The sequence below is a fragment of the Pteronotus mesoamericanus genome, unplaced genomic scaffold, assembly GCF_021234165.1.
Source record: "Pteronotus mesoamericanus isolate MK-2021 breed Mesoamerican mustached bat unplaced genomic scaffold, CSHL_Meso_final scaffold_31, whole genome shotgun sequence".
Lineage (NCBI taxonomy): Eukaryota > Metazoa > Chordata > Mammalia > Chiroptera > Mormoopidae > Pteronotus > Pteronotus mesoamericanus.
This window is the reverse complement of record NW_026555312.1, coordinates 20,322,765-20,336,171: the sequence shown is the minus strand read 5'-3', so window position 1 is coordinate 20,336,171 and position 13,407 is coordinate 20,322,765. Positions and strand designations below refer to the sequence as shown.

Here is a 13,407-nt window from a genome sequence, read left to right as displayed (position 1 = left end):
AGGATGTGTAATGGCTTATACTAAAAAAAAACTTTTCATGTGCTGTTATGAAACTGGCTCATCATAAAGTCTAGCCAATTATTTCAGAGTCAAGCAAATGGTTACGTTATTATGTGAAAGAGAATGCATCTTTATTTAAGGGGTGAAGACAGAACACATTCATACTACAAAACACGTGGCTATATGCTATTGTATGGTCTAATCATTAAACTTTCCTTGAGCACTTCACTGGGTTTGAGCCAGCCCTGAAATCAGTTATTTGCTCAAGGCGAGTAGTAATTTATGCTAGGCCCACAGAAAAGACAGATGACTTAACTAATTTTACTACCTGTGTCTCTCAGTAGTAGATGTACATTTCATTCACAAGGCTTGTTTAAACCTATTCGATCAGCTATTGGTACACTAAAAGTAAAACACTCAAAGCAATGTTTCAAAAATACCATTTATGCATACCTGATAGCTTCTGCCATTTTAGTGCTTTCTCTTTTTCTGTCATCTGTTAAACGCCGTATAAAATAAATAAAGTCGAGACCACAGCAGAAGACGCTGCCCACAGCACTGAGCAACACAAGCTTGCTGTCGTCGGCAGCAGCCGTGCTCAGGGCGCTCTGGACTTCTTTCATTACCTGAAAGTCACCAAAGGTTAAAATGCCAAAGAGTATTTTTGATACAGAATTCTAAAAGCATTTCATTATGGAATAGTCTGGGTCTATAAAAAGTGCATTTATGTCTAATACTATTCCCTGTGTATCTACCATAATTTAAAATAGTTCACAGATTTATTTCTGTAACCAGAGATTAGGAATGGTAGGCAGAGAATGTAATTACCTAATTATGAACAGAGTATAATTAGAAAGATGTGTGAATGTTATCTTAATATTCTAGTCATTGGGGCTCTCAGTAGGTAAGGCAGGTTATATTACAAGGATTGGCAAAAGTAGGTTTACAGTTGTATGTGAAAGAGTTTTATTCTTGTATTACTGTTGTTATATATTTGGATCAAAACTGTAAACCTACTTTTGCCTACCCCTTTATATCCACTTGGTATTTATTTCTACACTTTGGACAGCAGGTGGCACATTCAATCAGTTGAAAGAAACTGGTTGAGTTCCCTGGGTTTTTTGGTTTATGTTCAACACGAGCCTGCCACACTTGAGACAGAAATCTCAATAGTTTGGTGCATAAGTGCATTAGAGGTAAGCATATGAAAATGGGTGCATTTTAGAATGGCACCAAACTATCTGAAATGATCTCTCTGAAGCATTAAATAATGAGGCTCTGCAATCTAAAAATGGACTGGGAACCGGCTGTAAACAGGTTTATCATGTGACCTGGCCAGAAATTCAAACTTGATATTGTTTGATTTTCTTGTTTGTGGAAAAGAGTTGACCTGGCTGCTCACAAGTGGAAAAACAATTGCTAAAACTTAAATTTTTTTTTTTGAACCTTTGCAAGTACTAGTTTCCCCTGAGACTTGAAAGCTAACTATAGCAGGTGCTATTAGCAATGAAATCATTTTAGCCGTAATAATGTCCACTACCATACTGGGGACTGACTGGGAATGATGGTAAAATATTCTAGAGCAATCTGTCTGTCGGACTCTAAAGGGACTCGGACCCAGGGTAATCTTGTCCAAAAGAAGAACCCTTCAAAAATCTGATGAGGCTAAAGAAAAGCGTGTGCACACACACATTTGACATGTAACTTCAGGGAGGCTGGAATCTCTTGGAGGCCCTGCACGCCCCCAGGTTAAGAGCACGAAACCTGGAGGCCCAATTACCATCTATTGCATGCAGAACTCTGGTTCCTGTCATAGCCCACACCCTTGAGAATGAAGATGGATACCAGACACATTCATACTGTCCCAACTTCTCCGCAGTCGTAAGTGTTACAAGGACCAAGACTGTCACACTTCACCTCTGCTTTCTATCTCCTGGTAGTAACTGTGAAACAGCCCAGAAGGAGTTAGAAAAAGCACAAAAAGCACCAATTTGGCAAAGCAGGCCTGGAAAACAGGGCTTGGAGAAACAGGATGCAGGTGCACAAATCAGCCCAAGGGACATTTCTCACCTCTGGATTTAGTGAGTTATTCTCTGATGATTTTGTTGATAACAAGATGTGGGTGAAGCCATCCTGCTTCCTGACGACAATATCTCTGTATCTGTAGGCACTTTCTGTTTGCCTCACACTGAAACGCAACCGCTTGTCAAAAGGCTGGTCTCTTCTGTCGTCAAGAAATTTCCTTTTCCCGGCTGTCACTCCTGTAACAGATGTCTGTATGTTGGTTGTTCCATTGGCTGTTAATGCATCCATAAATGGGGATGTACCTGCCAAGAGTTTGAAATCACAGTGGTCTGTGATGACCTGCTACTAATTTCACTCCCCAGTGTTGTCTGAATGAGGTAAAAGTGTTCCTTACAAATTCAGAATTTAATGTTTTCATGCAAGAATGTTAAATATCAGAACTCTTGGAAAGTCTTCTTTTAAAGGTGTTTGTGTGTCATCAAAGTCTGACAAGGAAGTTGCACTCGTGCTTATTGTGCCTAAAAAAGAAAGATGAAAAGGCACTTGCTGAATGGAAGCTACAAAATTTGAGACTTCTGAGGAATGGAATTAAGAGACTGGGTCTCATGAAGACTACCTATCCCAGGCTTGAGAAGTTGAAAGAAAAAAGAAAATTGATTCATGAAACTATCTTATTATTAGAGCCGAGGTTCACTGTCACTTCCTTTTCCGAATACAAGATGGATTTGTGCACACGAGGCAACCATCCACTTCTGAGGTGCCCTACCATGTGGTGCCATGGCCACCACTGTGACCACTGACTCCAGGAAGGGCACTCAAGATGCTCAGGAGTTCCTTCTTCTGATGCCCCAGGATGTGACTACTTATGATGGCTGCCCATGCGTCCTAGTTCTACATTTTCAAACACCTTTTAAATAGCTAAAGATAAATTTCTTTCTTGCCACAAAAAATGTTTTGCTAATGTTCCTGCCAGTGTCAGTTCCTCAACATCAAACTTGGTTGCTGTTTTTCAGTCTGCCTTAAAAATATGGTGTCCTTAATTTAAAATTTATTATGATAAAGTGAAAAGTTTTATTAAATACTTTTCTCTAGGGTAACCAAGAAATGTCAGGGTAAGAATTAAAGTATTAGATAAATAATTATGCTCCTATTCAATATAAATTGTCTACATATTATCTAACCTGGTAATGAGTATAGTGGGCCTTTGGGTAGAAGAACAAAAGGAAAGAAATGTAAGAAAGTGGACCAAATTAATTAGTAAAATTAGCAATGTAGAAGACCTCTGAGGGGAAGAACATGATAAAACAGGAGTTGGAAACACTTCCTCCAAAGTAAAAGAAAATAAGCCAAGGCCACCAGGGAAGACTTACAAACATTTAAGAGAGGACAAAAAACCTCCTAGTTGTAAAACAATCGGACTTTAATTCAACTGGTAGAAATACCTTGGACTCTTGTTATGATCAATTTTTTTAAAAACTGGAAAATATTCTAATATATGTATATGGTTCAATAATTTAAAAATATCAAAAGATACAAGGTGAAAGACCTCCCACCACTCTTCCTCCTCTCCCACGGTGCCATGTGCCTAGGACCCTCTAACGTCCAGGTAGCCCTTGTTGTCTGGTTTCCAGGTTCCTTTGAGTGTCTTTACATACTGTGGACTTGAGAAAATTATTCATTTGATGTAAAACCCAAGAAGGAATTAATCTGCTGAGAGAGATTCCCCACGCTCAACTGAGGGTGCAAAATTTATGAAGAGTAAGAGTCTTAGCGGCCATTTGCTGACAGGGGCTCCTCATGTACCCTGTATACTGGGAAGATGCTCACAATGAACTCTTGGCTTCCCACACTATGTATGCCCTGCTTGTTTGTGTAGGCTGTCTGAGTCAACCATTACAGGGAAGCCTTGTTTCATCTATCAGTGGACTGAGACCTGCCCTGTCCCAACAGAACTAGAAAACCGTATCCTTGTCTGAATTTATAACAACTAATTAGAACTGTGTAATTTGGACCAATCAAAACTATGAATTCGGAAACCTCATTTGCATAAAATTGTACCAATTGGAAACCTGGCTGGGAACTTTCTCAATAAAGGGCAGCTTGCCCTTTGTTTCAGTGGAGTGCACTTTCAGTTTGCACTGGATGTTGTATTTCCCCGGTGTGCAAACTGTTCCACCTGAAAAAAGTCTCCCCTTTTCTGTACCCATTGAGGAATTTTAGTTTACAGTCTATAAAATCGTAAGAATAGAAATATTTCTCCTTCATTCCCTCCTTAAAAAACACAAATGGTACTATACAAGACACAGTGTTTTGTCATATCTTGCTTTTATTAATTTGGTGTATCCCTTAGGAATTGTTGTCTATTAGGTCATAGTTTCCTTATTCTTTTCTAAAGCTGCACAGCAGTCCCCTTAAATGTTCTATTTTACAAATCTGCATTGCAATAAACACTAATATTCAACAATTTTTTTTATGTTACAAACAATGCTATGATACATAGCCATGGCTTATTATGTCATTCCGATGCTGGCAAAACTATAGGGCAAGTTTTCTAAAGGATTTGTAAACTGGAGTATAACTGAAAAGCTTGTTACCAGTAACACAGTATGAGTCCTTTTGAAGATCCTTCCTCTCTTTTAACCTTTAATCTCCCCTCTATCAGATTGATGCCATGTTCAAAAATGTTCTCCAATCTCTTCTACTCTCAGATACCCTCTCTAATCTGCACATCTTCTTAGTACTACTCTGTTCTCACGTCCATCACAACCTGACGTGGTCTACGAGTGTACTTGCTTGTCTTCACTTTCTCCTGACATTCCTTTTCGCACTCCAATTTGGAGCGAGAGTTGACACGACGAGACAACTTCTTGAGCACATAATGAACTATTGAGCCTAGGTGCCCAGGAGACAAGGGGTTGGAGGTAAGTACTTGGGAACTGGGGCCAGAAATGATGGTTGAATTGAGAGTGGGAACACTAAAGGGAAGAGTGCTGAATGAGCCTGCTGGGAGTGCTGGGGAGAGCCATGTGCAAGACCACGAGGCAAGAGAGAAGCATGGAGGCAACAGTAGGCTTCCAAAACAAAGGAGAGAATGCCATGGCAACGGGATATGGCTTATACCATAGCGAGGTAAAGGAAAATTGGGCGGAGGGTGGGGAGGAAGGGAGGAAATTAGAGGTCATTTATAAACTTGGGCAAGTTTTTTCACTAGAGTGTTATGGGTAAAAGCCAGGCTATAGGATACAAGAAAGACAGATAAAAGTTGTTACATGAAAAACATAAATGTTCAAATAAAGAATTTTTTGAAATGCGGTTTTAAGGAACAGAGAAATATAATTGGAGCTGAGTGGACACTGATATTTAAGTGATGGCTGACAATGATTTCCCTGACTAAAAAGAGCACATCAGAAAGTCCTGCGCAGATGCAACCTGAAAGGTCATATAACCTGGGGAAGGACAGTTATGTGACAAAGGTGAAATGACTGGAAACAGGCTGGATAGAGGACCTGGCTTTCTTGGGAACAGGGGTTCTTGCAGACTACATATGCAGTGGGCTAATAACAAGCGAGAGCTGTTTGGGTCTTTTAGAGTTAGTAACCCAAACTAAATTTTTAATTGGTTCTGTAGCAAAGCACAGAAAGAATAATTCCAGCAAAATAGGGGAAGGGGTGTTGGGCCTACATAACAGCCCTTCTTCCCCAGGACAAAGTCAGGTGGCTTCGGATCAGTCCTTTCCACTCTCAACTGTTTTAGCTTCCCACTGCCATTTCTTTTCCTATTTTAAAAAGCCACACATTCCTTAACTCTCCAGGAATTTTTCCTTGTGCCTTCCTACCATGGAAACAGGATTCTTAGGCTATGAAGTCCATGTAGCCTTTATATGTGAGTCAGAAAAAGCCCAACATTTCCTTTGAGCCAACAGGTCCTATGGAGCTATCCATGGTTCTGCAAATTTAGAAATAGATTCATGTCAGCTAATGCTGACCAGGGTTGTTGAACCTGGCCTTCATTTACCTGTTAAAACTGATGTCATTATGATCCCTGATGATTCCAAACTCTGTGATCTTGCTATACCCACCCCATTTTGATTCCTGGGATCCCCTGTTATCCACCTACAGGGCCATGTAACATCTAACCATGGCCTACTTAGGTAGAAGTATTCACAATAGGATTGTGTCTCGCAATCAGACTGCCAACACTAAGCTAAGCCCTGCCCGCTCACCTCACCCCCATCATTTATGCTCTCTGGCCCCTCACTGTATGACAATCAAACCATGGCATTCTTCCACATCTGTACAGCTTTGTACTTGCACTTTCTTCTGCCTAGAATGCCCTTGCCCTAGAGTGTCACATGGCTGGTTTCTTTTGCTCATCTGGATGGTAGGTCAAATACCACCTCCTCAGAGAACCCTTCTTGAACTCCCCAACTAATGTGTGATCTTCCCCCATCACCATTCACACTGCCTGTTTGTGTTTTTGTAGCACTTCTCCTCAAAGTTATTTCTTTCTCATTTGGTTTCAATTTATAGCGTATATTACAATATTCCACACAGCTCCATGACAGCAGGATCCCTGTCTGTTTCATTCACCAATCTATCCCCAGTGCTCAGAATGTGCAGTATTTCCTCAATACATGAACGGAAGGGACCATAAAGTCCCTTTGGTCTAGCTCCCTCAACTCAGAAGTGAGAAGGTAAGTAGCCTGCTGCATGTCACACAGCTTATTGCTTCATGCCAATCTGGAGCCAGCAATTTGCTGCACTAAAGAGCAGAATCAAGTGCTAATGACTGAACTTAAAAGGCAAAACAAGCATTGAGATTTGGGGGGGAAAATCCTCCACAATTTAAACTGTGTAAGAATTTCACCAGACCAACAGCACCAATAAAAACACAGAAGCAAAAGTTGTCTCGGTGAACTGATACTTTAAGGATTTGAATTCGGAGATGGTATACTAAATGCTTTCCTAGAGTTTACTGGCGTAACATTCAGCTAGAGAAAAAACAAATTTTAGCATCTCTGATAAAAAATGGTTTTTAAAAAAAACATGCTTGAGAGCAAAAATGATATCCTTTAAAGTACTGTTAACGTGTTAAAACTCATGGCTTTTTAAGCACCTCTCTAAAATGAAATGTGGTTTCTACTTCCAACCACAAGGGGGAAACAGTATCTGGATCTCCGCACTAGCAGTGAGAACTGGAAAACTTTAACAAGATCCAAGAAACCACCATTTCAGACACAGGACAACAGGCAGTGCAGGACCATGCTCCCACAGTGAAGGGGAACAAACGAGGTGAGCCCTACAACCCACTGGCTTTCTGCTTAGAGGTCATTTCCACATTGCAGATGTAGGAATGAGAACCTAGACAAAGCTGGCAAATGCTGAACTGAGAACACACATTGGACATGAAGAGGCCAAGAAAGCTGTAATTCATAGGAGAGAATACTGAAAAGGAGGTAGCTCCTGCACAGAAAGTTCCAGAACTGCCTAGAGATCCCACTGGAGGTGAAAACCGTCTGGCCATGTACAGGGTTAAACCCATACAGCTTGGCAGAGAACAATTACCTGTAAGTCCTTACCAGCCAAAGTGGAAAGTCTTCAATGACGACCTGGGGTTTTGGATAGAGATGCCAAAATAGGTACGAGCTAGATTATAAAGGATACCTGAGAACTACATTAACAAAATAAGCTTTGAAAGTATCAAATCAATTTGCAAGCAACTGGCTGCCAAAACAAACCTAATGCTTTTAAAAGTATACAATAAAATCCAGAATCCCAATGTGTAAAAGTCAGAACATTTAGCAATCAAAACTTGCTAGACATGCAAAGAAGTAGGGAAAAAGGATATTTCTATGACTGCTATAAATAATCTCAATGTGCTCAAGGACTTAAAGGACAAAATAAACATTTGAGGAAATGGAAGAGTATTCCAAAACTGTTATAACCTCCATGTGCTCAAGGATTTAATGGAAAACACAAACATACGAGGAAATGAAAAAATAGAAATAAAAATTTCACTGGCTGCATTTAACAGGTTAGATATGACAGGAGAAAAGATCAGTCCTTGAAGACATATCTATGGGCTCTATCTAGAAAGCAGAGTGAAAACAGAAAATACAGTAAGTAAAGCCCAAGTGCTCTGTGGGATATCGTGCAGTCTAGCATATGTGTAATTTGAGTCCAAGAAACGGTGTGTGTTCATGTGTAAAACATCTGTATAAAATAATGGCTGAAAGTTTTACTCTTTGTTGAAAACCAGAAGCCTACATACCCAAGAAGCTTAACAAATATTAATCAGTATAAACACAAAGAAAATGATATTATGGCACATCATAATCAATGTGTTGAAAGCTAGTGATAAACAGAAAATCTTCAAAGACGGGAGAGGAAAAAAGATACAATAGACACAACAACATAAAAACTGTATTATTTGTATCTTTGAAAGTACACAAAACAGAAGAAAAAGGAAGAGCATCTTTAAAGTGCATGAAGGAGGAGACCGCCAGCTTAGACATATAGTATATATGTAGCATTAATATTCTTCAAAAACAAAGGAGAAGTAAAAACTTCTCCAGACTAAGGCTAAGAGAATTTGTAGCCACCAGAGCTGCAGTATAAGAAATGTTAAAGAAGTTCTTTAGTCAAAATGGTATCAGAAAGAAGCTTGGATATACAATGCAATAAAGAGCAGCAGAACTGGTAAATATATGGCTAAAAACGAATTTCTACAGACTACATGTAAAGTTGAATTAATTGAAAGTGGAAAGTGGTAACTGACTGGCTTAATCTCTCCCCCCGCAACAAATGTGCGCGCGCGCACACACACACACACACACACACACACAGCCTTTCACTGCTTCCATACGGACCTAACAAAAATGAGTAAAACAGACTTTGTATACACTCTGCAAACACTTGGGAATATCTTCAAGAAATCGACGGACTTCTGGCCAAGATGGAGGCATAGGTAGATACAACTGCCTCATCGCACAACCAACAGGAGGACAACAAATTTAAAAACAAAAAATAATCACAACTGCCAGAAAATTGAACTATATAGAAGTCCAACAGCCAAGGAGTTAAAGAAGAAACATTCATCCAGACCAGCAGGAGGGGCTCAGACGGGCAGGCAAGGCGGAGAGGATGCATGGCAAGGCAGTGGCTGGCAGACCAGACTGTTCCACATTTGCCTGTGGATAAACGGCAAGACAGACTGCGCAATCCAGGGTTTCAATATGAGAAAGCAAGCCCCAAAACCTCTGGAGGTAAAAATCAGAGGGGGCTACGGTGGCAGGAAAAACTCCCAGTCTCACAGGAGAGTCCATTGAAGAGATCCACGGGGCCCTAGAATGTACACAAATCCACCCACCTGAGAACCAGCACTAGAAGGGCCCAATTTGCTTGTGGGTAGAGGGGGAAGTGACTGAAAGCTAAGACCACTCCCCCAAAGACAGCATCATAACTCGGTGACCTGGGCTGTCCTGCCCTGGCGAATACTTAAGACTCAATCTCTTCCAGCATAACAGGTGTGCTGAGACAAAGAAATATGGCCCACATGAAAGAAAAGATCAAAGCTCCAAAAACAGAACTAAGAGACAAAGAGATAGCCAACCTATCAGATGCATAGTTGAAAACACTGGTAATATGGATGCTCACTAAATTGGTTGAGTATGTCTGCAAAATAGAGCAAAGGCTCTGCAAACTGAAATAAAGAAAAATATATAAGGATCCAAGAGTCAAGGGAAGGAAACTGGGAATCAAATCAATGACTAGCAGCAGAAGGAAGAGATAAACATCCAACCAGAACAGAATGAAGAAACAAGTATTCAAAAAAAACAAAAACAACAAACAAACAAAAAAAAAACCATGAGGAGTGGCTCAGGAACCTCTGGGACAACTTCAAACGATCCAACATCTGAATCGCAGGCGTGTGAGAAGAAGAGGAAGAGCAAGAAATTGAACTTACTTGAAAAAATAACGAAGGAGAACTTTCCCAATCAGGCAAAGGAAAGAGACTTCCAGGAGATCCAGGAAGCTCAGAGAGTCCCAAAGAAGTTGGCCTCAAGGAAGCACACACCAAGGCACATATAATTACGTTACCCAAGATTAAAGATAAGGAGAGAATCTTAAAAGCAGCCAGAGAAAAGGGGACAGTTACCTACAAAGGAATTCCCATAAGACTATCTGCTGATTTCTCGAAAGAAACCTCCCAGGCAAGAAAGGGCTGGCAAGAAGTATTCGAAGTCAGGAAAGTCAAGGACCTACACCCAAGATTACTCTCTCCAGCAAAGTTGTCATTTAGAATGGAAGGGCAGATAAAGTGCTTCCCAGATAAGATCAAGTTAAAGGAGTTCATCATCACCACCCCACATTATATGAAATGTTAAAGGAACTTATCTAAGAAAAAGAAGATAAAAAACTATGAACAGTAAAACTGAGGGAAGAATGGGGGAAAAGGTACAAGGAATAAGCAGCATAAGTAGAAAGTACAAATTAGGCAGGGGGAGGTTAGGAACAGTGTAGGAAAGAGAGAGGCCAAAGGACTTATATGAACAACTCATGGACAAGAACTAAAGCTAGGGGTGGGGGCGGGGATCCTGGGGAGTGGGGTGGTGGAGGGAAATAAAGGGGAGGAAAAAAATTGGACAACAGTAATAGCATAATCAATAAAATATATGTTTTTTTAAAAAAGGAAAAAAACTCACCTAAGGCTGCGAATAAGGCAAATTAGGTCAAACAAGTGAAGCACTTGAGGAAAAAAAGAAAGGATAGATTTCATAGGCCACTCAATCTCAGAGTTTAAATCCTGCCAGGTCATAAACATTATAATACTTAATAATAAGGACGTTTATCAGAATTTCTAAAGTTTGTTCTTTAAAAATTCAGAAATCAAATAAAGCCTTTTCTCCTGAAAAAAGGAAAAAGAAATTGAAAACTTTCTGGAAAGAAATGAATTCCTAAGACTGATGGCTGACACTGAAGCAAAAAGAGAAAAATTACCAGTACAACATAAAAGTACAGTTATGAAAGAATTACCTCTGAAAACCACTTTGGGACTAGGTAAAGAACAGTGGACTATGAAGTCTGAGCACCAAGGGAAGAAGGAAATCTATCAAATGCATTTGTACTCTGATGCACAACTTGACATAAATGACATAACCCAAATCCACACATTATTTTTCTTTCTTGTTGCATCACAATCCTATTTTATTAACACCAAATATTGTTAAACTATCTCAATTTTAATTCTAATACACTTCCCATCACAATCTCAGTGGTTAAGATTTGGCTGGAAGACAAGCTTAAAAATTTTTTGAAAAGAATAATTAGTGATATATACACCTTATGAGTTATATGGCATATAATTACATTAGGGCATGGTTTTAGTACAGGGAAAATGACCAACTAGACTTTGGCTTAAAAATTTAACTCCTTTGATGATAATATATGCACTGCAAATCAATACAAGAGGTTACTTAGTGAGCAAATGTACTGTATGGCTGATGCATTCAAAATGACTGTCAGTGATGCTACAACGTTTTGCTTCAACAGGACTGATACAACAGGAATAATCTGCGCACACAGTGAATTTCACCTGTTTATAATTGATTTTATTGGGACCAAGTTGGTGAAAACCACCCTCAGGTGAATCTAGCTGGGCAGTATTAAACAAAACCCCACACCTCTCAACAGCTACCACATCCTATGCACAGCTTAACATGTGATTTCAGATTCCACTTACAGCACACTTCACAAGAACCCTAGAGCTAAGCCCTTCCAACACTTAACTTCCTTCAATAAACTGCAGGACTTCTTCAAAATACAGCACTGCATTTATTGCAGATACTTGTTTTCCTTAGCTGTTTAACATATCACATTGTCCTATCACTTTAAGTTTCCTGTCTTATTTTTAAAGGTGCCAAAGACAAAGTTTTTGAATGGTAGGCCCCTACCCCATTTCTTTCATGAGCCCTGAGGTTTTTAGTGCATTATTTTGCAAAGTGTGATGATTTTTAGGAATGCACATATTGTATTATACGGGAAATGACTAAGTTTTCTTTCCACTGCTTGGTATCAAAGCTTTTTTGGTTATTTTTTGGTCTAAATTGAGAATTTATTCACAGCAATATTTTAGACCTTGCCCTAAAAATAAAACTATCTAAATACACAAACTAGCTAGCAACTGCTCAGTGATGAATAAGGATAGAAATATTACAAAATCAGCTCCACATTCAGACAGAACTTTGTTTTTCATCTGTTAAATCCTTCCAGGAGAAACTTCCTATTACACAGGGGGTTCACCATATTCCACCAAATAACACCTGGACATAGCTGTCTCCAACCCCAAAATATACATGTAAGGAGCCAGGAATACAGTGGGCTACCAAAGTAAAGGCTCCCAAGGCTTACTGAAACGAAGACTAACAGGAAAGAGCCAAGCATTATGTATATGTCTTTCAAGGAACTTAAGTGGGTTCTCCTTCCTTATTCCAGCTACTAGACCAATTACTGCTCATGTTCAGTCTGGATTAGAAGGACTTTTCTGTCTAGTCATTTTGGTATGACTACTGCACATCTAGTATGATCATCAAGTCTTTGTCCAGGGATTAGTGAGTACTGTTACTTCTCCCTGTTCTACACAACAGTGCTTTTCAAACTCTGGGATACAAAAATCAATTTTGAGGATACCAATCAATATTTATTTAAAATAGGAGAAATGAGAGACCATCACATACCAGTACACTGGTCCAACAGATAAACTCCATCTCTTTTCAAAAAAATTTTAAGTAAAATTTGATTACTTTTAATCATTACTGCATTTTTTTTACATTAACTTTTAATCTTCCTATACTCCCTGTGGTCCAGGAATCCCCAAACTGCTTTCCATGTCCATGAGTCCTCATATGTTTTGCTGAACCCCTCCATCTTCTCATTTCCCCCCACAAAACTGTCATCCTGCTCTCCACTCACAAGTTTAGTCTGTCCTCATTTTCCTTGTTAGTTCAGTTTGTTCATAGATTCCATATATGAGGAAAATCATATGGTATTTGTCTTTCTCTGGCTGGCTTATTTCACTTAGCATAATGTTCTCCAGGTATATCTCTATTGTCACAAATAATTAAAATCTTTTTTCCCACCCCAGTAGTATTCCATTGTATACTGGAATGTTCCATAGTTGTTTTTATCCAACCATCTACCGATGGACACCTGGGCTGTTACCATTATCTTGGTGAGTGTAAATAGCATTGTAATGGACGTAGGGGTGCTTATGTTCTTCTGAATTAGTGTTTTGGGTTCCTTCAGATATATTCCTAGAATTTGGATTGCTGGGTCAAAAGGCAGATCCATTTTTAATTTTTTGAGGTTATCTCTGTATTGCTTT

General features: G+C 39.4%; 1 protein-coding gene across 2 annotated transcripts in view; it reads right to left on the bottom strand.

Moving 5' to 3' along the window:
* Positions 1-13,407, bottom strand: part of CDYL (chromodomain Y like) — a 206,989-nt gene that overhangs the window by 55,852 nt on the left and 137,730 nt on the right. For both annotated transcript variants that reach the window (XM_054591907.1, XM_054591908.1), the window contains exons 3-4: positions 2,071-2,327; positions 454-626 (exon numbers count right to left, since the gene is read on the bottom strand). In XM_054591907.1, the coding sequence (XP_054447882.1) occupies positions 454-626; positions 2,071-2,327 (430 nt within the window). The remainder of the gene's footprint in view (positions 1-453; positions 627-2,070; positions 2,328-13,407) is intronic.